This window comes from Aphelocoma coerulescens, chromosome 18 (assembly GCF_041296385.1).
Source record: "Aphelocoma coerulescens isolate FSJ_1873_10779 chromosome 18, UR_Acoe_1.0, whole genome shotgun sequence".
Lineage (NCBI taxonomy): Eukaryota > Metazoa > Chordata > Aves > Passeriformes > Corvidae > Aphelocoma > Aphelocoma coerulescens.
Genome location: NC_091031.1, coordinates 2,394,205 through 2,419,069, shown reverse-complemented (window position 1 = coordinate 2,419,069; position 24,865 = coordinate 2,394,205). Strand labels below are relative to the sequence as shown.

Here is a 24,865-nt window from a genome sequence, read left to right as displayed (position 1 = left end):
TGCAGCCGCGCCGGCCCCGCGCCAGCCGCGCAGGGACCCCCGGCCCGGCCCGGCCCGGCCCGGCGCGGCCCGGCGCGCCCCGAGCCCCGCGCCGCCCAGGCGGGAGCTCGCGCGGGGAGCGCGCCTCGCATCTTTTGTGTGTTGGGCAACTCGCCCCGGAGGAGCCGCACGGGGAAGTCTCTTTGTGCGCGCGCCCTTCCCCCCACCCAGGCGGGGGACAATGTCTCAGCCCCGAGGTGAGAGGGGCGTGCGCGCGTGCCGGCCGCGCGTGCACGCGCGTGTGCATGTGCAGGCGCAGCTGCGGGTGGGTGCATGTGCGCGTGCATCTGCGCGTGCATTTGCGCGTGCAGCCGCGGGTGCAGCCGCGCGCGCGTGTGCGCGCCCGCGCGCGCGTGCAACGGCCGCGGGTGCAGCCGCGGGTGCGCGTGCATGTGCACGCGCGCGTGCACTCGCTTGTGCAACTTCGCGGGTGCGTGCGCGTTCGCTTGTGCAACTTGCGGGTGCAGCTTGCGGGTGCGTGTCCGCGTGCGGGTGCACGTGCAGCTGCGGGTGCAACTGCGGGTGCAACTGCGGGTGCAACTGCGGGTGCATGTGTGCGCGTGCAGCTGCGTGTGCAACTGCGCGTGCACGCGCGGGTGCATGTGCATGCACGGGCGTGGGTGCACGTGCTGCGCGTGCCCGCGCGTTTGCACGCCCGCGCGTCCTGGGGTCGCCGCTCCCGGTGCCGCTCCCGGTGCCGCTCCCGGTGCAGCTCCCGCCGCATTTCCTGCTCCCTGGCGCTGCTGCAGCCCCGCGCTGGCTCCAGCCGGGAGCCGCTCCCGGGATGACCGAGCCCCTCGCCTGCCTTTGGCACGGCCGGGAAAAGGGGGGTGTTGGAGGAGCAGCTGCAGCCGGGGCTCGGTGCGGGGTTAAAGCAAACTTTTAAACAAGTCCGCGAGGGAGATGAAAGGTGAAACTGGAGTGGAGTTACCAGGAATTAAATATATACCTATGTTTCCATGGGAAAGTATTGTTCTCGTGCCAGCGCTGAGATCATTTTCCACCCATTTCTCTCCCCCCCCCACCCCGTAATATTTGGTAACTTTTGGTCACAGGCAGCAGTGGGGTTTGTCACACCAGCACGCTCCGAGCGTGCAAAAAGGCAGGAACGGAGCGTTTGGGAAGTGCAGGGAGGCAGGAACTGGGTATTTGGGAGCTGCAGAAAGGCAGGAATGGAGCGTTTTGGAGCTGCAGGAATGGGAGCATTTAGGAGCTGCAGGAATGGAGCATTTAGGGGCTGCAGAAGTTGAGAATTTAGGAGTTGCAAAAGGGCAGGAATTGGGCATTTAGGAGCTGGAGAAAGGCAGGAATAGAGCATTCAAGAGCTGCAGGACTCGAGCATTTAGGAGCTGCAGAAACTGAGAATTTGGGAGTTGCAAAAGGGCAAAAATGGAGCATTTAGGAAGGGCAGAAGTTGAGCATTTAGGAGTTGCAAAAGGAGAGGCATTGGGCATTTTGGAGCTGCAGAAGTTGAGAATTTAGGAGTTGCAAAAGGGCAAAAACTGAGCGTTGAGGAGCTGCAAAAGGGCAGGAGTTGAGCACTAAGGAGCGGCAGGAGGGGGTTTGGGAAAGGGACAGCAGTGATTTATTTCTGCCAGCGCGGTGGCACAGAGCGCTCGCTCTTTGCGTTTTAACTCGCTGCTTATTCCGGAGAGGCTCTGCCTTGTGCCCTGCAAGGGCGGGGGGGGTGGGAGGAAGTGGAGAATTTAATATTGCAAAAATGCTGCGGGAATGCAACAGCCCCTGCAAGAGCAGGCGGAGGGAGCTTTAAGGAGGAGTTGCTGCGGCCATTCATTGTGGAAATAGATGCCCATATGTCAGCGAGCGGCCACACAGATGCAGCTTTTGGAGCTTTTGAAGTGCTTGGATTGGATATTGCAGCTTGGCTCTCCCTGCATCCTGCAGCCCTTGCACATACTTGGGATTGGGGATGGGGGGGGTGAGAGGTAGCATGTGGCGGGGCAGGTCCCAAACTGGGTTTGGAGCTGCCTCTTGTTGTGTTTATTTATTTATCTATTCAAACTAAGCCGTCTGTGAAGCCTTCCACAGTAATCCTTGCAAGAGAGGATGTTGGGAAGGAGGTGCCTGCACAGCTCTTGCCACACAGTTTTCCTTTGTAGAAGAAAAATGTAAAGTTGTTGTATAATTTATTCCTAATTTGGGTTTGCTGCAGTCATCCTTTCCAGCCGAGCAGGGAATTGTAAAAGTTTCCGATGCAAAGAGCCAAGAAAGTTTGATAATGCAGGATTGAACCCGGTGGTACCCAGAGCACTCTGCCACTGGCAAGGAGGGTTCCTGGGAGACCCTCGGGGGGGCAGGGGCTGGCCAGGGGGGGCCCAAAAAGCCTGGGGGTGGCAAAGGTGGAGCATGCAGAGGAGGTGACGGGCAGGGACCTGTGCTGGTGGCCCTGCAGGGGTGCTGAGCGTCCCCCACGCTCCCCAGCACCGGCCTTCTGCGTCCTCCCCAGTACCAGGAAAAAGGGAAGATGGAAGTAGCCAACCCACAAAACATGATCTCAATGAATGGCATCATTCTTGAGTCCCGTTCCCGTCCTCCTCGCGCTCCGCAGCACCAGTGCCTGAGCCCGCATTCCTCGCACGGATAACTTTTCCAAGTTCAGCTGTTCAGGCCGAGCTTTTGCTCGGGAAGGGGTTTCAGCTCCGGGGTTTGCACCAGAGGTGTCGTTCTTTGGGATGAATCAAGGGAGGCATAATCTGCATTTCGGGATCGGCTTTCATGTGTTGCACAGGAGGTTCTTCGGCAGCTCTTGAAAATACAGCCCAGAGCCCCAGCCAGCTGCTGAGCCCTCTCCCTGCTTTGAATCCTTTCCAGAGTTGTTCTGAGAATCTGCCAGAGATGAATTTTTTTGATGCAGCTTGTCAGGGGAACATGTGAGCAGCAGAGTTGTTCTTATTCCCTGCAAGGAATCCCACCTGGTTCAGGGGGATCCTACCTATGCCATGTGAACAATGGGAGGGGCTCTGCCTCCTGCATAGTCTGTAAAGGTTAAAACTCTCCCTGAAATCCAGAAACAACACTTTCCTTCTGGCCCTTTCCATAGCAGGAATGAGCAGATGCCTCCAGTGTTGTGCTCGTGGTTCTCGGCCACATTACCTGTCCTGATGGGCTCCCTGAGGGTCCATCCAAATACAAAATCCACCTGAAGTCAATGACATCCCTGCATTTCACCCTGTGCTTGTTCCTACCTTCATTCCCTCTTTTAAACTGCAAACTGGTATTTTTTTGTTGGATGGACCAATCCATAGCAAGTCAGCTTTTCCTGAGCACAGCAGGTTCCTGCAGCCTGTTCCGTTCCTCACCTTGGGAGTTGAGCCTGCTCTGGCCCAGAGGGCCTTGATGTTGATGGGAGTTCAGAAGTTGAATCGTTGCCCAAATCCAGCCCGTTTGGCTGTCGTGACTAATAGGATATTATTTGGGAAGAGGAGGGGGGAGAAAAAACGGAAGTCCATATTAATTTCAAGCCAAGTGCAGTTTGAGGCTGTAAATCTGAACTCTGGTGACAGCAGATATATAGAAGAGTCTCCCAAATTCCTTGCAACGGGGGAATTATTCTCTGGTAAAACCCACATGGGAGAAAACACCTGCAAATATGCAATTTTCTCCATTGAAATCAGAAAAGGGAAGGGGGAGCAGTACCCATTAGAGCACTGATTCATAAATACATGGAAATGATATTTAAACTAGGTATTGCTGCCTGTTGATCTCCCACCTAAACCTCAGACTTTGTTGTTTCAAATACAGTTCTCAGTGCTCCAGCTGCAAAGGGAGGCTGGGATTATGAGCAGCACGTCCCACGTGATGCTGGCTGAGCATGCACCCTATGGACTTTGACCCAAGGCCCTGCACCTATTCCAAACACCAGTTTTGTGTGAGACACTCTTGCTTTCCCCAGCTAGAAGTCTCAGTGGAGCAGCTGTAAAGCCAAAATGTGAGTTGTTGGTGTTTTTTTTGAAGCCCTAGGTAGGTGGCAGGTTGTTGCTGGTGTAAGATTAACCTGCAGGCAGCTCCTGTGGCTTGTGCAATGTGCATTTTGCCTCGTCAGCACCACCTCAGCTTCTCCCCACTTGCACACTCCCATGACACAGGCACTTGGCAAGGGCACGGGGAGCAAAGCCGTGGCACGGTCAGGTGCAAGCCTAGCAAAGCCTGGACTAGCAGCAGATTTCAGCTCGAGCTGTTGATTTATTTTTAATTAATTTTTTTTTTAAGGGTGCCCTGTTGAATTAGTTTAGGTGCTGCCTGCTGTGCTGCAGTGCTGGAGGTGCCTGTGTGTCTGCTTTGGGTGAAGAGGGGGCAAATGTTTATAAAGAGGTTTAAAAACCTCATGTAATGCCAGGCTGGAGGAGTTACCCAGCTCGGGAAGAAGGAAAACCTGGTTGGGGCAGAAAGTGTTTGGCTGGAGATGATGTCTGGCGTGAACCAAAGCACTGCTGTGCCCAGGTGAGCCAGTGGGAGCTGGGACAGCTGGGTGAGCCCCTGCCTTCACCCTGCACTGCTCTGAGGTGTCTGCAGGGTGCCCTGTCCCCGTGTCCCAACCCATCCCAGCACTGCTCAGGGCAGCAGCTCCTGCGTGCTACCCAGGCTCCTGGCAGGGACAGGACATAAACATTTAAAAGCTCAAACTAGAAGCAATTCTAGCAGTAAAAGTGCAAAGTTGCAGGAAAAAGGGAGCAGAGAGCTGAGTGCTCCTGCCAGGCTCCTCAGTGCCACGCCGAGCGTGGCTCCTTTTTGTTGTTTTAGTCACCAAAACCTCGGCGCTTCCTTAGGGGTGAATTCCCTCCCGTGACACATCCACAAGCTGCTCAGGTGAAGCGAATGACGCTCCTTGAAAACCACAGGAGTTGTCTGGAGAGATGAGGCACCTCACTGCTCCCAGGTATGGAGCCGTGCACCGTGGTTACAGCAGGTTTGCACACTCTGGGTCCTGTAGTTGCAAATACACAAGATGACTAAAAAGTTGCCTTTTCCCCCCAAACGGTGCCTGTGTTTGTTGTCACTTGGGCTTTTTTTGTTTCTGAAAACAGCTCTGACAACACCTCTAGAAGTCTCTCCAAAAAGGATGGAAAACCAACACACCTGAAAAAAGCTCTGATCCTTTTTTTAAGCTGGAAAAAGAAGAATAGTGTGGGAGTTTTGTTGGCACAGGAGTGGGGATGCTTTTCCAGCCCTCTGCAAACACACTTGGAGGCCCAGGGCTTGTTACCCTGGTCATTGTGATGATTCCCAACCCTTCCCCAAGGCATTCACCCCATGAACTTGCATTCCTGATGCTGCTGCAGCTCCAGAGGCAAAGCTGACACCTGACAGGGAGTGCAAGCACAGGGCAGGTCACAGCTGATGGCAGAGGGTGGCACAAGCAATTCTGAGTAAGAATTACTCACCAGGTGTCCCTTCCTGCTGTCACTCACGTTCTGGGGGACCATTTTGGGGTGCATTTTACAAGTTGGCAGCATGGCCACCAGCAGCATCATTAGCTGAAGAGTTGAGTCAGCCTCCAGTGGCTGGAGAAATTGCAGGAGTGTTCTTTCAGTTTGAGACATGGACAGAGCTGTAATTAAAAAAAATAAAAATCGGTTTCATTACCTGTGGAGTTACTTAGCTCCTTTCCTTAGGGCCTGTCTGGGAATAGTTGAAGGGATTAGCATTATCAGCTAGAGCAGTGTTAGCAGGGAAGCAGATCCAGGAGGCTGGAGCGGTGCCACGTCAGATATTATGGTCTGTGGTGGCCAAGTGATGAAGGCCATTCGGTGCAATTTCCATATCTGCTCATTGCGCAAAAAGCTGGGGATTTTTTTTTTGCTTTTGTCTTCCAAATCCACAATATTCTGCACTTGACAAGTGTGAATGGAAAATGACTCCTGCTCAGTGACCTTGGCACAGTGAAAAGCAGTTTGGAGAGGGGAGGTCTGGGACTGTTGCTTGTAGGGCTTTCTCTTGCCTCAAAGCCAGAATTAAACCCAGCCTTCAAACCTCCCTGTCCTTTTAAACTGGGAATTCCAAAGACAGAGTGTCCATCCCACCGTGAAAGCCTCCAGGCATTTTTGAGTCATCTTTACTTTGGAGATGGTGCTGAGAAATGCTGGACATCCTCAGTGGGATCTCCAAGAAGCTGCTCATGCATCATGGTCTGCTGGTGCTGTCAGAGCTGTGGCAGTTCCCTTTGCATTTGCATCCCATCCTCAAGCAGGAGCCTGGATTTGTAGGGGCAGGGTCAGAGATGGCATCAGGGAATGCTCTGAGGTAGGAGCTACACTGGCTGCTCCCCCCAGTTGCTGTTGGAGCAGTGGCTGTGGCTTGTTGGGCTGCAAAACCTGAGTGCTGTGAAGCCCAATGCAAACAACCTCTGCAGCTGGGGTAGGGTTTCAGATTTGTAAGGAGAAGAAGCATTTTTTTTTTCCCTTACTCGAGCAGGAAAACTTCACAGGAGCAAAGCTGATCCAGTTTCTTGCTGGTGCTGTTTTGTTAGCCTACTTAGCCTGCAATTTTATAATCAAGGCTGGGTTTTCTTAGCCTGCACCCAGGCAGATCAAAAATCGTGAGAAGAACTGAAGCCTGAGCAGCAGCCACTTCTGCTGCATTCAGATGAAAACAGTGGGGGGACAAAAAAAGAAAGAAAAAACCCAGCAGAAGTTGCAGATGAGATGCCAAAGATAAGGCAGCAATAGAAAATCGGTGCAGGAGTCAACACTTCAGTGTCTGCAAGAAGAGGCCTTTAATGAAGGCTGAATCAGCACGGACTCGGGAGCTGCTTTTGAAGGAGAATCTTTTTCTAAACAAAAATATGTAATTGCACTCAATGAAAAATGCTTATCAGTGCCAAATGGCCTCAGAGCATCGTGTGGCTGCTCTGTGCAAGTCCCAGGCACCGTGCTTGTGTGCCTGTGTTCATCCTGCACTGGGGGCTGATCCCTGAGTTCCTTGCTCCTGTGTTTTCAGCAGGGCTCATTTCACACTCAAGCAACAAGTTATAAAAATTACAGCTTCACTCCATGGTATCATTCCTCTCGTGAATGTTTATTGCTTCTCCAGTAGTTCAAGGTCAGATATAGAAAATGACTCAAAAGTCTTTTGTTGTTCTGACAGCTCTGAAGTGATGGAAGGCCCAATCCAGCAAAGACAAACCTTCCCAGAGAGCTGGCACCAAAAGGGAAGGGAGGGAGAATATTCTAAAGGCAAACCCGGCATTGATTACTGACGTTTAAAGTAGGTTTGGATCAGATACTAAGGAAAAATCTTTTCCTGTGGGGGTGGTGAGGCACAGGGTGCCCAGAGGAGCTGTGGCTGCCCCTGGATCCCTGGAAGTGTCCAAGGCCAGGTTGGGCAGGGCTTGGAGCACCCTGGGATAGTGGAAGGTGTCCCTGCCCGTGGAATGAGATAAGTTTTGAGGTCTTTTTCAACCCAAACCATTCCATGACTGGGTGACTGTTTCCCTGGATCTGCTCCACTCTGCTCTCAGCACCTCCGTGTGCAGCAGCCCTGTCAGAGCCCGCTGGAGTGCCAGGCTGCCTCAAGTACCTGCACACAGGAGGGGAGCAATCCCTGCCAGAGCAGGGCACATGAGCTCAGAAGGTCCTTCTGGCACCGGCTCTGCCTGCAGGGTTTGTGCAGCACCAAGCACAGCCCTGGGCTCAGCTCCTTCTTGCAGGGCACCTCTCCAGCGCTGGCAGCTGCCCCCAAGTTAGAGCCACACTTCCCAGCTTGGATTTCAACACAGCCTTTCTGCTAGGGCTGCTTTAATTGCCTGCAATTAGGGTCTCCAGCGCTGCAAAAGGATGGAGAAATAAAACCCGGTCTGGCTTTGTAAGGGCTAGGATTGATTTCTTCTCTCAACCAGCTGATGCTGTGACCTTTCAGAAAGGAACTGCCAGCCTGTGACTGTGGGGTTTGTGCATGTGACTGCCCAGGGTTAAAGCACAAATACGGGATATTTCTTGTAGTTTTATCCAAGGAGAGGAGCACCTGTAGGAGCTGAGAATAGCTGAAGGAAGAGACAGGGACTTTACGTGCTGTCATCAAAATGCCAAAACCCCTTTGGGCTAAGCTACATCTTAAGTAGATTTGTTTAAGCACTTGACAAAAACGCCTCGAGCACAAGTCCAAGGCACAGCATGGGGCTCTGGCAGCCCTGAGGGGCTCTGGGGGTGCAGGGGGTCACCCCAGCCCCTGCAGAGGGGGGTCAGGGTCTGGCCAGCTGGGACTCTGCTGGCTCTGAGCTGCAGACACAGCTCTGACCACGATGTCCTTGCAGGTCTGGCAGTAGCAACAGGACAGGGCAGCTGCTGCACCTAAATATGAGCAGCACTGAGGTTTAGGACATGGAGATAAAGATAAATTCTGCAGTCAGTCCCCTCTTGCAGGTTGAAGAGGAAGATGCTGCTGGTTAATGCAGAAGTTCCCTCCCAAGCAGACCTTGGTGCTTAACCATGTTAATTAAATGCTTTCAAAAACCACAAGATTGACCTTCACTGCATGCCCACAGATTTTTCTCTCATTTAACAAGCAGAGGGTTGTCAGAGTAGCCTATTAAAGGAGAAGAAAGGCAGTGCTCTAATACTGTTGGGTTTTGACCTGTTCCAAAGTGTTTTTCTGGTTTTTAACTCCTAAGAGATGAAAACCACAATCCCCTAAGAACCTACCAGGAGAAACCAGGCTGGGACAAGGAGTTCTTGCCTGAAACAAGACATAAAATCTGATAAAATAGCGAACATAATACTTATAATTGAAGTTTTTTCAGATATCTATGCAATAAGATATCTGACAACCAAGACAACCATTAAATCTACAGGTCCTTGTGTAGCCAGAGAGCTGTTGCTGTGTGACATGGAATTATCCTGTGGGAGAGACCCTCTGGAAAAAAATAAAGGCAAATAACACAGACTCTGACTTCCTTACCTTGCCCAAGGACACCAGCAATTTGCTCATTACTAATAAAACTTTGGAACCTCTCTACAGAGAATTTGGATTCCTGCCAAGGAATCAGTTTTATAAATTAACCACAAGAGCAGATTGTGCATTGCGTGGAAGGACATCCCACATCCCAAAGCAGCCCCCTGACAGCAGCATCGGAACTGGAGGGAGAGCCCAAAATAACCCCTGGCAGCTGGGGAGGGCGACGCCAGTGCTGCACTCAGAGATGATGAGAAACAAGTTGCTTTCTGGAGACAAGAAATGAAAAAATTCTTCACTGAAAGAGTGATTGGGCACTGGAATTGTCTGCTCAAGGAGGTGTTGGAGTCACCATCCCTGGAGGTGTTTAAAAAAAGACTGGATGTGGCACTCAGTGCCATGGTTTAGTTGATGAGGAGGTGTTGGGTCATGGCTTGGACTTGATGATCTCAAAGGTCTTTTCCAGCCTGGTTCATTCCGTGATTCTGTGGAGTGAGACAAGGCTGAATTCGCAGGGTTTGGCAGAGAGAAGGACGCCAGGGCTTGCACCTCTGCAGGTCCCTGTGGGGTGCCAGCAAGGGAGTGTGCCCTGGGAATGTCCCCTTCCTGGGAGCCACCTGAGCTGGGCAGCACCTCAGGCTTCCTCCTAGCATGACTTCAGCTCCATTCATGTCACCAGGCAGCTTCCTTTAAAGCCAGGCATGCCGTTTTTTCCCTTTCTTTTTTTTTCCTTCCCCTCAAAAACATTTGGTACTTCCCCCGCAAGAAATCAGGAGCTTGCTGTCTGATAAGGGGCTGGAACAGCTTCCTGCAGTAGCAGAGAATTCCTCCTCTGGCTCTTCCTGCGCCGAGCCAGAACAATGCCAGCGCTTCCAGCATCACTTTACCTCGGAGCACCCTCATTTAGGGTCCATCCTGTGCGAGCATCTCCTGCCAAGGGGGGCTGCTTTTCCAGCAGTTTGCTTTAAAAAGGGTTTTAAAAAAGGCACCGCCACAGCAGAAAGGCAGGAGCAATCCTGAGGTTCACTCAGAGCTGAGGCAGAGCAGGGCCCTGTTTGGAACAGTAGGGACTGGAGAATTTTTTGTCTTTTCCCTTAAAGGAGAGGCTAAATAGGATTTTTTTCGTGTCTTCATGCTGAAAGTGCACACGTGCTAAACTCAGAGCGTCCGAGTCCTTTTGCAGGACTCAGTGGGACTGAATGTGCTTGAGTGGGGTTGAGCACACACATAAGAATTTACAAGGTTGGGATATATTCTGTCCTGGTTGCTAAGTGGGATGGACACTGTGGATCTGTGTTGATGATTTGTGTTACCCTGCTTCTCTTGGTTACTTTTTCCCCCCCATTTCTGCTTATCTGCTCATGCACATGGGAAGCAGTATCATTTTGGGGAGTTTGTGTGTGTAAGTGAAACTACAGCCTCAAACCTCTCATGGGGAGTTCTGTGGGGGCTTTGACAGAAAGGCTCATGAAGGGAGGTTTGTATTTTCAGCTCCTGCTTTAGAAGGCTGGGTGGAGAGATGTGACCTGATGGGCTTTGATCCACGTGGACATAAGTAGAGAGAAAAAAAATCTGCCCACTTGTGTCACTTTATTGGGAGGACAAGACTTGCTGCTGCCACAAGTCTGTCACAGTGCTGTTCTGTCATGGATTTCTTCAGTGTGTTCTCCAAACTGAGATAAAATTGCGTGATAAAAACTGGGGAAAGGCTTTTGTTCTTTATATATGGCTTGTGTTTTTTATATTCCAGACAAGCAAATGTGTGCTCTTCAGCCTGGAGGAGGCTGAGGAGAGATCTCGGCAATCTACAGCTTCCTCCCGAGGGGCAGCTGCAATCTCTGCTCACTGTGACAGGGACAGGAACCTGGGGATGGCTGGAGCTGTGTCAGGACAGGGTTAGGTTGGATTATTAGGGAAAGGTGTGGGCACTGCCCCGACTCCCCAGGGAATGGGCACAGCCCCGAGGCTGCCAGAGCTCCAGGAGCGTTGGGACAGCGCTGCCAGGGATGCCCAGGCTGGGGTTGTTGAGGGGTCTGTGCAGGGCCAGGAGCTGCACTGGATGATCCCTTTGGGTCCCTTCCAGCTCAGGATATTCTGGGATTCTTTGGAGGTGTCTGGAAGGTCGTGCTCTCTGACCTCTGGCTAAAATGGGTTTCAACTTGAAAGAGCTTCCCTGGGAGCTGCATCCATCCACCTTGCCCTGCACAGCCTGGAGCTCCTGGAGCCTTCCTGCTGTGCCAGCCTGCTCTGCCGAGGTGTTTGGAGCACCCAGAGCTGGTGCCCGTGGTCGCACGGCTGCTGCCATGGTGGTGCTGGAGCAGCTCCAGTCCTCGCCTCTCTGTGCCCGTGGGCTCCTGGAGCAGCCCCTGTCGCTGCTGGCCGTGCCATAACAGGAGGGCAGTGCCCGGAGCTGCGGCGCTGGAGCCCTGGGTGGTGCCAGGGCTCAGAGGGGACGTGGGTTTGGTTTCCTGTGGCTTCTCCCTGGGAATGGTGTTCCTGGGTGTTTTTGAAGTGGGACCTACCCTTTTGCTGGAGGCATTGCCAGCAGAGGGAGCAGGAGTTAGTTCCTCCCCTCTGCGCTGTCTGGGACTATAAAATGCCATCTTTAATAACTGAGATATAAAAATAAGCAAGCTCTTACATCATTAAAGAATAGCAAGAGAGCTGTGTGATGGTGTGGCACAAAGGCAGGTTGATCAAAGCCTTGACCATGTTGAAACTTAATCACAATATTTGGCTGGACCTTTGCAAAAATTCCCCGTGACTACATACAAGGAAGCAGATCCTCTCCTTCCATGCTAGAGCTGCTGGTGTTGTGGTGTTCCTCTAATGCAGGAAAACTCACTGGGCAAAGTTGCCACCTAACTTCTGACCTGCACATGGATGAACACAGCCCTGCTGTTCATCAGGGCCTTCTGCAGAAGGTGAGGATGCTCGATAAAGAAATGCCTTGTGGCACATTCCTCTGTTTCCACCTGGCTCTAAAAGTCATTGATATTTTATAACTCATGGCATGACCAAATCAATGGGCAGTTTTCTTTCTGTGGAGCATAAATGGCCCATTTTTTCCCAAGGTATCTTTACTCACGAGCAGAAAATTATAACTCCCAAGTTTTACATGCAGAGCATCAGCAGGAGATGTCTGATAGCAGTGCAGCTGAAATGTCCAAATTTACAATATGCTGAACAAACCCAATCTGGGCTTGGTAAAACGAGACTCCTGTGGCTGCCTGGAGCCCCTGGGGACAGCAATAAAACTGTACCTCACATTGCCCTGATTGGATTTTATTGCAGCCTTTTGTGAGGGTGATGGCACCAGGACACGCATCCCACAGGGGAGGTGCTCAGTGAGCAAAAACGTCTCCGTGGGGGAATGGGGCTGCATTAAGGCGTGGGAGCAGGAGCTGAAGGATGAAATTTCCATGCATTCTCTTCTGGGGATGGGGACTGTTGGCAGAGGGGCTGTTGGCAGAGCTCCCCAGGCGAGCCCTTCCTGTCCCAATCACACCCTTTTGATATCCAGGCCCTGCTTTTCTCATGTTTAAACCTCCTGACTCCCTTAGGCTGGACAAGCCTCAGCACTTGCCCACAGGGCTTTGCCAGTGGGTGCTACGAGGCAGCATCAGGAAGCTGTCCGTGTGTGGGGTGTCAGGCTGTCCCTTTTGGGGCTGAAGGATGGGCTGAAAGCTGTAGCCAGCTGCTACAGCTAAGCTGGGAGTCTGGCACAGCCTTTACATCCCTGACCCTGCTCAGCCTGGCACTTAGGCCAGCCTTGATGGGAACGTGAGCTCAGGCTGAGCACGTGCTTAAACCCGAGCAGCAGCAAGGCCCAGGAACGCTCCCAGCATCAGCGAGCGGGTGGCAATGTCACCTTCCTGTCCAAAGCCATTTGCCTTTCTCTGTGCTGGCAGCACAGCTGGCAGCTCCAGGAGGCCCTGGCTCCTCAAGTGGGTGCTGGCACTGCCAGGCTGGCTGCCCCTGCAGCCGGGGCAGAGGCAGGAGCTGGTCTGTGTTCTCAGGGGAGATGTAGCTGTGCTGCAGAGCTCCCACTCTGCTGCTTCAAAACTCCTTTGCAAGATCTGCTGGGAGAAAATCCCAGCTGCACCGAGCACATTAGAAACCCGAAAAACAATATTGGAGCTGGAGAGAGACCTTGAGCAAAAATGTGTCTGTGGAGAAAGAAAACTGGGGTTTGAGGCTCAGCAGAGCAGTGGGAAATGGAGTTGAACTCGATGATCCTTGTGGGTCCCTTTCAACTCAGGATATTCTGTAATTGTATGAGGTGGATGCTTTACTGTTGGGAGCAGTGGGTTTGGGAAGTACAGAAGTGTTTGTAGCTGGGCTGGGGCTCATGTATTTAAGGCAAATCCTGCTCCCCTCGTGACTGAGGCAGATGGAGCACCTGCTTTTGTGTTAAATATGGGACAGTGGCTGCTGCCCGCTTGGGATATGTGTGGGAAGTTGGTCAGAGCCCCGTGGTCACTCACGGTGGTGTTCTGAGGTGAAATCTTGGTGGATAAGGGGAAGTAAAAAAACACAAGTGGAGTACCGGAAGTGATGCCCAGCTCATGGGCAAACCCACAGCATCCCCTCAGCTCACCCACTGGCTGTGGGAGCTTCATCCCCTCATCCATGGGGCTGCATGGGGGGCACCCACTGGCATGGCAGAGTCCCTTGGGAGACTTCATAGGGTGCTGCTGCTGCCCTGAGGAGCAAAGCCCTCCCTGCCTTCTGTTGGAGGGGCAGAGCCAGGCACAAAGGCTGGGATAAAACACGATGCAGGAATATTTGGGAAGCTCTTGGCCCTTCTGTGCTGCTTTTCTGCTGCTGGCAGGTGTGGGAGGTGTCTGTGCCCCTGCCCATGTGTCCCCTGTGCTCGGGCAGAGCTCACCCCCTCCTCTGCCCACCTCCTCCCCATCCCACCTCCTGCTCTGCCATGGGCAGGTGCTCTTTGGCACGGGGAAAACAGACACAGAGGTAGCGGCAGTGAAAGCTGCCTCGTCCTCCAAATCCTCCTGCACAAAAGCCCTTTTGTTCCCCGGGTGAATTCCAAGAGCTTTTCTCCAGTTTTGATTCCAGTAAACTCCCACTGCAAGCAGACAGGCGAGGGCTGAAAACAAAGCGGCAGCAAAATGAAAAGTCCCTTGTAAAAAACCCCGGCCAGGGCTGGAGGCTCTTGTCTAACAGCTTTCCTGGCCTGCAACTCCTGTGGATTTCCTGATTGGAGATAAGCAGCAAAGAAAACAAGCTCTGGGATGGGGAAGCAGCGAGGCCAGTGGACCTTGGCAGAGGGAAAATGGGGCTGTGATTTATGGTGTGCGGGGGACTGGGGGAGCGCCTGCCCCATCCACTGGCTCCCCGGAGCTCCACTGCTGGGATTTCTCATGATATAGGGGAAGGGGAGAGGCCATGAGGCTCCAGTGGCCTCTGTTGCTCCGTGGGGTCTCCATCACCATCACATCTTTCCCAGAGCAGCAGGAGGATGTGGCCATCTCACTGCTGGAAGCCACAAGGATTGCAACCAGCTCCAGTGACCACAAGGAGCACAAAACCCAGTCCTTTAGGGCATCTCTTGGACCCCAGCAGGATTTCCCTGAACCTTGGTTGTATGCTTCTTGCAGCTTCCCTGTCCTGCAGCTGTGAGTGATTTGTAGGATTTGAGGGCATTTGGGACGGTGTGATGGGAGGAGTGGAAGGGGGGCTTGGGCCACCTGTGAAATCAAGTTGCTGGGTAGAAAAACAGTTAAGCAAAAGAAGGTGAGAAGAAGGAAGAGGCTTTGGTCCCGAGGGGATGCCCGTCAGGCTGTTGGAGATGGGAGGGTGCATGGACAAAGCATGGAGTTCTGCATTTGTGGGCTGCGTCCTTTGGCAGCTGCTGACATCCTCATCCATGGAAGTCCCTTGCTTTGGGGGATGTGACTTGGAGCCCACAGCTGCAGAGGTGTTTCTGCCTGAATTCCTCACTGCACACACCAGGCGGAGGGGACACACAGACAGGACTTGTGCAACTTTGGGAGTTGGTGAGGTCCTTGTGGGTCTCTTCTAGCAGTTTGTGATTCTCCATCTCACCCATGGCCATGGGTGGGGTTGTTAGGGATGATATTTGAGCGTGCACATGCTGGTGCTCATCCCTTCCACCACCGCCTCCTCCCCTCTTCATCCCATGGATCCGAGGCACTGCCAGTTCCTCACGGAGCCTCTTGCAGCTGGGGTGAATCAGCAGAGAGCTGAACATTCCCACCTTGCACTCGCCTGGGAGGAGAGTGTTTGGGATCTCCGAGGGCTGATGCAGGGGTCAGCTTGGGGCAGCCAAGCCCCGGGTGAGTGGAATTCCCTGGGATCAGGTGCCCGGCTCAGGTGTGTGCGGGGTGGTGATGCCACTGTCTGCACGGAGGTGCTGCCGTTTGGGAGGAGCTGTTCCCTTTGCCCCAGGCCACTGGAGCAGCTGGATGCACATGCCAGATGAGTTCAGCCAGTGTTGTAACAGGGTTTTTAATATTCCAGTCTCCTGTGGCCTGTGCTGAAAGCTGTAGGCAGGCAACAAACGTGCTCCTATCTCCCATCTCCCATTAGCACCTAAGGGACCAGGGATTTCAGGCTGCTTTGCATTGCAGCTGCTGTTTGATGGGAAGCTGGCTGATCCTGGCAGGGCAGGGTCTCAGGGGAGGGCTCTGTGTGGCCTTGTCACATCTGCAGATGCCAGCGCGGTGCTGGCACCAGCTCAGCAGGAACAGGACGGGTGGCCCCGCGCTGTTCCTGTGATGGATTGGAAGTGATGCTGTGTCTGGGCTGGGAAGGGACATTGTCTGGCAAAGCTGTTTGTTGTCACCTCCCCATTAGCATCAGGAGAGAGCATGTGTCTGCTCTTTGCTGATCTGTGAGTGTGGAAATGGGCACTGAAGGCCTCATTCCTTCTCATGCTGGTTTTCCCGCAGGCCAGCACTGGAAGGGGGTGGAGGGAACACATTGGGGCAGAGCCCAGTTGGGAAGAGAAATCCATGGTACTGGAATGTCCAAGCCATTGTGGGAGCCCATGAAACAGCTCAGTGAGGTGTCCGTGACTTCCACAGGACAAAAAGGATCCCGAACTCCCATACCTTTAGGATCATCTCTATTAGATGACCCTCCTTCATCTCCAGACCGGCCCTGGGTGCTGGTGTCCCACAATACCTGCTGGTTGGTTGCTCCAGCATGTGATTATCCCAGTGCTCCCTGCAGGAGCTGCAGGGGGGCTCAGGTTTGTTTGGTGGGGGGCTCCAGGGGGTACAGAATTGCCCCAAAGCTGTATCAGCTCCCCGTCCCCTCCCCAGCATCCCTGCAGCCCCTCCTCAGGGCATGTGTTAGCACAGAATCTCACATCTGATCTCTATCAAAGTGTCTCTTCCTCTTTGCACTCAGAAGGTCTGAACTCTTCTAAAATTTGGAAATGCACTCTTATCAGAGTGACAGACAGACTCTCGTAACCAAAATGTGCAGATAAACAAGAAGAAATTGCATCCCTCTGGTTTCAGTATTGACATGAGTAATCCAGCAGCCCGCAGCCCTTTTGCAGGGTGTGTTAAGAGGAAAATGGGCAGAGTAAGAGAGATTAGCCCGAAATTACCTTCAAAATTGAATTACTGAAGTACAGAGCTTGAAAGGCGGGCAAATAGGTCCTGATATTTACAGAGTTTGGTGACATTTCTGTCTGTGTCTGCACTGCAGGATCCGCAGATTAAGCCTGCTGGAGTCCGTGTTGTGGAGCTCTCTGCTCTGCCTCATTCCAGTGTTTTCTTCTGGTGCTGTTCAGAGCTTCTCCTGCTGGAGGCCGGTCTGAGGCAGGCACGAAGCCCTGACCTTGTGATTTTACCTCGCAGCAAAGCTGAAGATCTTTGTCTCCTCAGTGTTTGTGCCTCAGCAGGGCTGACCTACGTCAGCCGCCGCCGGTCAGGAGCGCGGCTCCCGCGGCACAGCCAGGCCCTGGGCCGCAAATAACCCTGGCATTGCTCAACCCCACCATTGGTTCACCGGGTGCACCTTGCCTGCTCCCTCACAGCCCTGCTATTTTGGTTTGGAGCCTCTCCTGCCAGGGGTTTATTACAGGTTGCAGGGTTGAGTCAGAGGAGCGAGTTCAGCCCTGCGACAGAGAAACCCCGGGGCAGCTGCTGGCATGGCTGGGTGCTGGGGCACGGCTGGGTGCTGGGACAGGGCTGGGTGCTGGGGCACGGCTGGGTGCTGGGACAGGGCTGGGTGCTGAGATAGGGCTGGGTGCTGGGGCACAGCTGGGTGCTGGGGCACGGCTGGGTGCTGGGACAGGGCTGGGTGCTGGGGCACGGCTGGGTGCTGGGACAGGGCTGGGTGCTGGGACAGGGCTGGGTGCTGAGGCACAGCTGGGTGCTGGGACAGGGCTGGGTGCTGAGATAGGGCTGGGTGCTGGGGCACAGCTGGGTGCTGGGGCACGGCTGGGTGCTGGGACAGGGCTGGGTGCTGGGGCACGGCTGGGTGCTGGGACAGGGCTGGGTGCTGGGACAGGGCTGGGTGCTGGGGCACAGCTGGGTGCTGGGACAGGGCTGGGTGCTGGGACAGGGCTGGGTGCTGGGGCACAGCTGGGTGCTGGGACAGGGCTGGGTGCTGGGGCACGGCTGGGTGCTGGGACAGGGCTGGGTGCTGGGACAGGGCTGGGTGCTGGGGCACAGCTGGGTGCTGGGACACGGCTGGGTGCTGGGGCACGGCTGGGTGCTGGGACAGGGCTGGGTGCTGGGACAGGGCTGGGTGCTGGGACAGGGCTGGGTGCTGGGGCACGGCTGGGTGCTGGGACAGGGCTGGGTGCTGGGACATGGCTGGGACAGGGCTGGGTGCTGGGGCACGGCTGGGTGCTGGGACACGGCTGGGTGCTGGGGCATGGCTGGGTGCTGGGACACATCTGGGTGCTGGGACACATCTGGGTGCTGGGACACATCTGGGTGCTGGGGCACAGACAGGTCGTGGGCATGGCCAGCCTCGGGACAGGACAGTGACTTGCATTCCCACCGTTACGGTGTGGGAGCTGACGGTGCCAGTAGGTAGTTTGGGGTCAGCTGGTGCGTGGTCAGTGGGGCAGCTGTGCCCAGGCCGTGCTCTTCTCTTCAGAAGCCTCGGGAATTCAGATGGGATGCGAACGCAGCATCGTCTGCTCCGGTGTTGTGCCAGTGTTTCAGGGTTTCCTGCTGTGCTGTCAGTCTGATACATGTTGGAAAAATTCACCACAGCCATAAAAGTGCTCTTGCCTTTCCTGCTTCCTGACCCAAAATGTGGCTCCTGGGGGACAGAAAGGAAAATAAGTAATGCTTTAATTCAGACATAAAGGTGTGAGTCACAGTGTGGGCACCATGGGGCCGTGGTGTGCTCAGACCTGGATGTGCCAGTGGCCGCCAAATGTGCCAGCAGCTCCATGGCATCCAAACGAGAGGAGGAAAGCCTGGAGCTGGGAGCCACCTTGGCCCCACGACCGTGGTGGGCTCTGCTCCATTCCCCAGGCAGCCCAGAAGTGTTGTTAAGGAAACACATTCCAAGTTTGCTGTTTCCAAGGAGTTGTTGCAAACGGCCATGAGGGAAGACACAGATAAAGGACGTGTGGGAAATGTCCCTATCCTGCACAGAGGACACACCATCATCCCTGGAGCATCTCCATTTGCTTCCAACAGATCCAGTTGCTCCTGGCAGTGATGGAAGAGCAGCCAGTGGCACTTGGCCACTTACTGGCAGGGCTAAGGAGAGAGCAGCTCCATCAGATTTCAAGGAGAGAAATGAAGCACAAATCTATCTTATCCTGTCCCTTGGCCTTTGGTTGAAACTTCTACAGCTTTTAAACATATTAAATTCTTTTTTTTGTGGCTTAGTGCAAGATTGGAAACCAGATTTTCAGACCCACTTATCCACATCATTGGTGCTTACAGGAACACCTGGTTTTTGGTTTTCTCCAGAAACAAGGGCTTGGCTGAAGCTCTGCATTTACAAACTGGATGGTGGGCACAGCTCAGGTGCTCACCCACCCTGTCCCTGGGGCTCTGCACCGCAGGGATTTAGGCACCTTTACCAAAAGGTTACCAAGGCACACAACCCAGTTATGGGGGCAGAAGTGGTGAGAGAACTTCCCTGGTGCCTCCCCACCACAGTCACCAACGTCACCAACTCCCCTGTCACCTGCGGGTCTGTCCCACAGGCATTTGAATCCAAGAGCCCTAGCCTGGTTCCACACTTGGACTGCCCAAATAACAAATTTCAGAGGGATTCACCCATTTGGACCCTGTGGGAGGAAGGGGGTGATGCAGGAGTTGCTGTGGTCGTGGCTGTGGAGATGCCACATGGGAGGACATGTGCGGCTCCCTCGGGGAAGTGGCCACCAGGGTTTTGTGCTACAAAACCCACCAGAAGTAGCTACTTGAGGAATGTGCCTCCATTTGTGTTCTCTTTGAGGGCTTGATTTCCATTTCAGCTGGAATGGAGCCAGAAGGAGTCTGGGTATGGCTCCAGCAGCACAGCTTCTCCTCAGGCCCACTCACTGAGAATATACTTCGTTATCTCTGTGTATTTTAATTTTCCAGCACAGCAGCTCGGCAGGGAGCCCCAGGCTCTGCTCGGTGGCCGTTGTTTAGTCTGGACTGGGCAGTGTGTGGCTGTGGGGACACCAGGAATGCTCCCGGCCTTCCCGCTCCTCTCACACTGGGCTGGGATATCCCCACGTGTGGGATCCCATGGGGGAGAGACCTGGGTGGGATTAAAGGCTTTTCACCTTGAGAACTGGGCAGTGGTGACGAGCTGGTGCTGGGGCAGGTGACGGGACTGAAGGAGATGAACAAGTCCATCCCCAGCCCTCAGACTGTGCCAAGATGGTTTGTATAACAACCATAAGAATTTGCAAGTATAAATAATGAACCTGTGAGATGATCCTTAATACTTGTTAAAAATATTTCTTTCACTTCTTTGGTCATTTTTGGTCACTTTGTGAAAATACTTTTAAATACAAGGTTGTTACACCTACAGCAGCAGTTGGTGACCCTGCTCTGCCCTGGCTGCCATCAGCAGCTTTGAGATATCTCAGTGTTTGTGTCCAGGAGGGCTAATGAGTGGATTTCTCAGACATTTGGGTATTTCCAGGTGTCCTGTAAGGCTTAAAGTTCTCTTTGACAGCATCAAGCCCACCATTGTTACTGCAGTGTGGGCTGGAACCATGCTGTGGATAAGGGATGCCCTTTGCACTTGCAGACCAAGGCTTTGCATGAAGAACTCTCCTGCTGGGCATCTCCAGGGTGGCTGGGACACAGAAAAAATAATCTTAATTCCTTGCTTTTGCAAGAACCGTCTGGGGCTGGAGTTTTGCACCTAAGCCATCGCCAAGGGTCCTTTCCCTCTGCAAAGTGGCACTTCAGGATCAGGCCAGACATTGGTTGTGGAGCTTTGTGAGCTGCCCATGAGCTGCCAAAATTCACTCTTCTTCTGTGGAAACCCACCAAACATTCCCATTTTGCCCTCATTTTAGGTGTGGGGGTTTGCTCACACAGAGAGTACAGCTGCTAGGGGAAAACCAGATCATTTAGCTTTCAAAACCTTCCAAGAAATCAGACAAAAAATCCTTGGGAGAGACAGGAATTGTAAATGAGCCACTTTTATCTCCTAAATAAATGGGAGAAAGAGGCATTTCCCACCTGTGCAATTTTACCAGCAAGTTATATACTAAAGAGTGTTGTTTGAAAGGAAATGTTGCTACATGGCTATTGAACACAGCTTTAATAATAAATTGTGGTGAAGACAGAACTAGTTAATATCCTTTGAAGGAAATAGGAGCTTTTTGTGGCAAGGAACCATTTATTTTGGATTATATCATAAAAAGTGTTCGACTGCAAGTGAAAAGTCTGGAGACTGGGGAATGGGATTTTCCTTCAGAAGTCAGAGTTTATTTTCTGTTACAGCCTATGTGGGCAGTGAATTCCTCTGTCTTCCCTTTCTTTGTTATTCTCTGTTCTTTTCGCTGTGAAACGTTGAAGTTTCCTTTTTCAATATTGATATTTAGCACTGCCCGAATTGAAGGGGGTTTACAACATCCATCCCTGAGCTTTGTCAGTGCTGGTGGGAAAGAGGTTAACAAGCCCCTTGGAAATGTGTTTTTCTCCCCTCCCTCAGGAATTTGGTTTAAGACCTTCACAGGGAAGTATTTAATGTGTTTTCATTAAGTCAGGGTTTCTTTTTCCTATTGCAGTTTTGCTTTCAGACCTCCTTTGGTTCTCGGGGTTGGTTGGGCTGGTCCAGGCCCTGCAGGAGCAAATGGGGTCAGTGCCGGGGCACAGGAGGTTCAAGTGATGCTGCAGCCAACTGCTGGCATTAGAACCAGAAAATCAGGGAATCATTAAGGGTGGAAAAGCTCTCCAAGCTCATTGAATCCAAGCATTAACCCAGCACTTCCAAGCCCACCACTAAACCATGGCCCCAAGTGCCACACCCTCCTGTCTTTTCGGGGATGGTGACTCCACCACTGCCCTGGGCAGCCTCTTTTAATGCCTGACCACCCTTTTGGTGAAGAAATTCCTCCTAATTTCTAATCTAAAGTTCCCCTGGCATGACTTGAGGCTGTTTGCTCTCATCCTGAGATGGAACTGCTGCCTTGAGCAATGCACTTGCAAGAAAGGCTTTGGAAAGGCGTCCCCTTTTCCAGCACCAGTCGGTTCAATATTTACTGTGGGTAATTTTTTTTCCTAAAAGAAAGTAGATTTAAGCTTCTGCTTAATGTCACAGATACCCTGGACGTTTTGCTGAATCAAAACTGGGTTCTGGAGATGTCTCTCAGCATCCACACTCCAGACTCCAATCCAGGCTCGACTTTTTCCCCCTCAATTATTCTTAAAGCTGTGCTTTTGAGTCAAGTGCTTGTGGATGTCTCCATGTGCCAAACTGCAGGGAGAGCTCTCAAATGAGCTTTAGCTTGAAGGCTCAGGGACCAAGCAAGGCTCCAGGGCTTGTTTACACAGAAAATCCATGGTTTTTTGGGTACTGGGGAGCAGATGTACGATCCCATCTGCTGAGCTACCAGCAGAACCTTCTGCAGAGGGAGCCACATTTTGAGTTTGTGCTGTGTGTGGTGGTTCACTGGGGCTTTCCTTATTGCAGATTCCAAGGGATTGCAGTGAAAACCCTCTGCACTGGTGGTTTGTGCCTCAGGACTGAGCCCTGTGCTGTTACTTTGGTGTCTGAGGCACCTGCGGCCTGTGTGGACACTGGTGCCTGCCGTGGGTGGCTTTTGTGCTTCAGTCCCTGAGCTGGGGACTCCTTTATTTAGTCACCTGCTTTTCTCAGATTTGCAATCTCCAAAAGCTCAATTTCTCTGTCAGATGGGGCTGAAATGGGCCCGTGGCTTTTGCACTTGCCACGAGGGACACAGACCGGCAGATAAACACATGTGGTGATTTTTTCCAGGAAACAAAGCTAAAAATAGTAATGATTCATAAAAACGCTGTGGAAAATACTGGTTTTCTGGTGGATGGAACAGGTACCATCCAATTTTGTGTGTTATTAAGCTGCCTCCACATTTGGAGCTCCTGTGCAGATGATTTTCTGTGCAGTTTAATACGGCATCATCTCCCCAAGCCGACGTCTGCTCTGGCAAACTGGGGGATTTTATTTTGACAGCGAGACACTTGCTTGGCAGTTCCTATTGAACAGAACTGATCTTGAGACTTCCAATTATTTTTTCCTTAAAAAAAAAAGAAGCCTTTTAACTACGTTTGTGTTTGAGGAGAAAGTCAAGCATGTGTGAGCTGGACTGTTGAGTTTTGGAGCTGGGGATTGGGGTAAAGGGGGATCCTGGTTCCTGCATCCCACTGCAGCCTGCTGGGGTGGCTCTGCTTCATATTTCTAGTTTGAAAGTAGTGCCAGGCTCAGGATTGCTGATGCTTCCTGCAAACCACTCACAGACATTGGCCCCAGAGGCTTGGAGAGATGAGTGCTTTGCATGTTGGAACAAAAGGAGCTCAGAAATTTGCCCTGATCCAGTTAAAAGCCATGAAATCGCCTGATTTCAGCCCAGGATTTGTTAAATAACCATGGAGACAGCACATCTCCCCTCAGCACCTGTGGGTGCTGTAGGTGCAAGTCCTGGCCATGGCAATTCCCATTTCCCATCCCTCCTCCCGCTGCCATGGTGAAACCCGTGTCTTACCTGAGCTACTGTTGCTGCTTTCTCCTTTCTTGAAAAGAAAACCCCAAAGAATGTTCAGCTGTGCTTGTGCCTTGGCAGCTCGAGTGCATGGACAGATTGTGCTTCAAAAAAATGGCAAAGTTTCAAAATATTGTGTTCTGTGAAGAAGAGACAAGGAAAATAAACTCCCCAAAGTGCAGATTTTATTTCACCAGGAGGCGGAAAAGCTTTTAGTGTTTATTTGGGTTTGGCATTTTGCTCCCTGGTTCTGCTGACACCACTGGTGAACCACGACCAGATTCGAGGCTGCACAACCTGTTCTGAGTCCAGTTCAAATCAGCTTCATTTCCAGTAGGTTCATTTCCACCCTCCCAGAGCTGCCTGAGGAACCTTCCTGAGGCTTGGGGACAGCACAGAGGGTGGTGCAAGCAAAGCCATGAAGGAAAAAACACAAAAAAGGGAATAACAGAGCAAATCTGTGCCTGTTTCTCACTTGATTTTGGTGGTGCCAGTGTGACTGCAGCAGAGGGAAGGGCTGGTCCTTGGGGTTTGTCAGGAGGCAGCTGCTGAGTGTTCGTAGGGACAGTTCAGCCTTAATAGAAGCAGTTCCTCCACGAGAAATTTGGTGGATTTTGTGTCTTGATTTCCACGTGCAAAATCAGTGTGCAGGTGCTTTTCCTGTGCCTGTGGCTGTGTTGTTTCCTTGAGGATGCAGACAGGGAGCAGAGAGGTCTCTGGGATGACAGCTTGGAAGATGCCAGAGGAGCAGGGATTTTGTTTGCCTGCACTGCCAGACCTGTATTTCTGGGATTCCTTTTTTTGGCTAACATCCAGAACACCCCTCCCCGTTTAGCATCCCCATGGATCTGAGATGCACTTGGCACAGCTTGGGCAGGAAAGGGAATCTGGAGCATCCAGCACAGCAGGGCTTGCTCCTCACTGCTGCCTCCTGGATACAACTGAAAAACTGGAAGGAAAAGGGTCAAAGAGCTGCTCTGCTCACTGTAGGGGTTCCTCCACTGGATTTTAGAATCGTTTTTGCTTCCTTGCAGACCAGCTTTTACTTTTTGGGAAAACTGAGAGCTGTTCTTTGTGCTTCTACATGACCTTGCTGCTTTTATTTTGCTTTTCCTGTGTGAGATTGGGAGCTCCGATGAGCAGAGAGTTGGCTTTTTTTCTGGTTTTTTGTTTCCTATGTACATTCACAGCTCTGTTGATTTCTAATCCCAATAGTGAGTGTGCACAGGAGTTTCCAATAAATGCTTTTCCCACAAGGTGTCAGCTGGGTTCTTGCAGCCTGCCCCATGCTGGAATGACTTTGTCAAAAGGAGTGAGCAAGATCCCATCTTTTGGAGCCAACAAGGAAAAAAATACTAAAAAAACACCCAAAAAAGCACCAAAACCTAAAAAAACCAAACCAAAAACGAAACAACAACAAAAAAACCCTTAAAAAACAAAACAAAACCAAAACCCCCCAACAATAACAACAAAAAAAAACAACCTAAAAACCAAAACCCTAAAAAAAAATTTTTTATTCTGAATTGATTAATTGATTCATGAAGGTCATTTTCCATTCTGGGTGCCTGCCCTTTGATCCAGCACCCCTCTGGCACTGGGATGCACAGGCATCTATTGATGTGTTGAAAGGAAAAACAAATTCAGACATGTATAGGTGAAGTTTGAGAGGGAGGCTTGGGAATAGGGAGTAAAACTCACTCTTAAAGAGTAATGGATATAAATTGTTAGGTTAAAAACACTGTACACCTAAATTAG

At 52.1% G+C, this 24,865-nt stretch overlaps 1 protein-coding gene across 2 annotated transcripts in view; it reads left to right on the top strand.

Annotated features, from left to right (window-relative positions):
- Window positions 1-61: 61 nt before the first annotated feature.
- MAP2K6 (mitogen-activated protein kinase kinase 6) overlaps window positions 62-24,865 on the top strand; it is a 53,215-nt gene continuing 28,411 nt past the window's right edge. Inside the window, exon 1 of one of the 2 annotated variants that reach the window (XM_069032906.1) lies at window positions 62-236. In XM_069032906.1, coding sequence (XP_068889007.1) covers window positions 221-236 — 16 coding nt within the window. In that variant the 5' untranslated portion in view covers window positions 62-220. Of the gene's footprint in view, window positions 237-14,709; window positions 14,967-24,865 lie in introns of those variants that run through there. The other variant, XM_069032905.1, reaches the window with a different exon arrangement.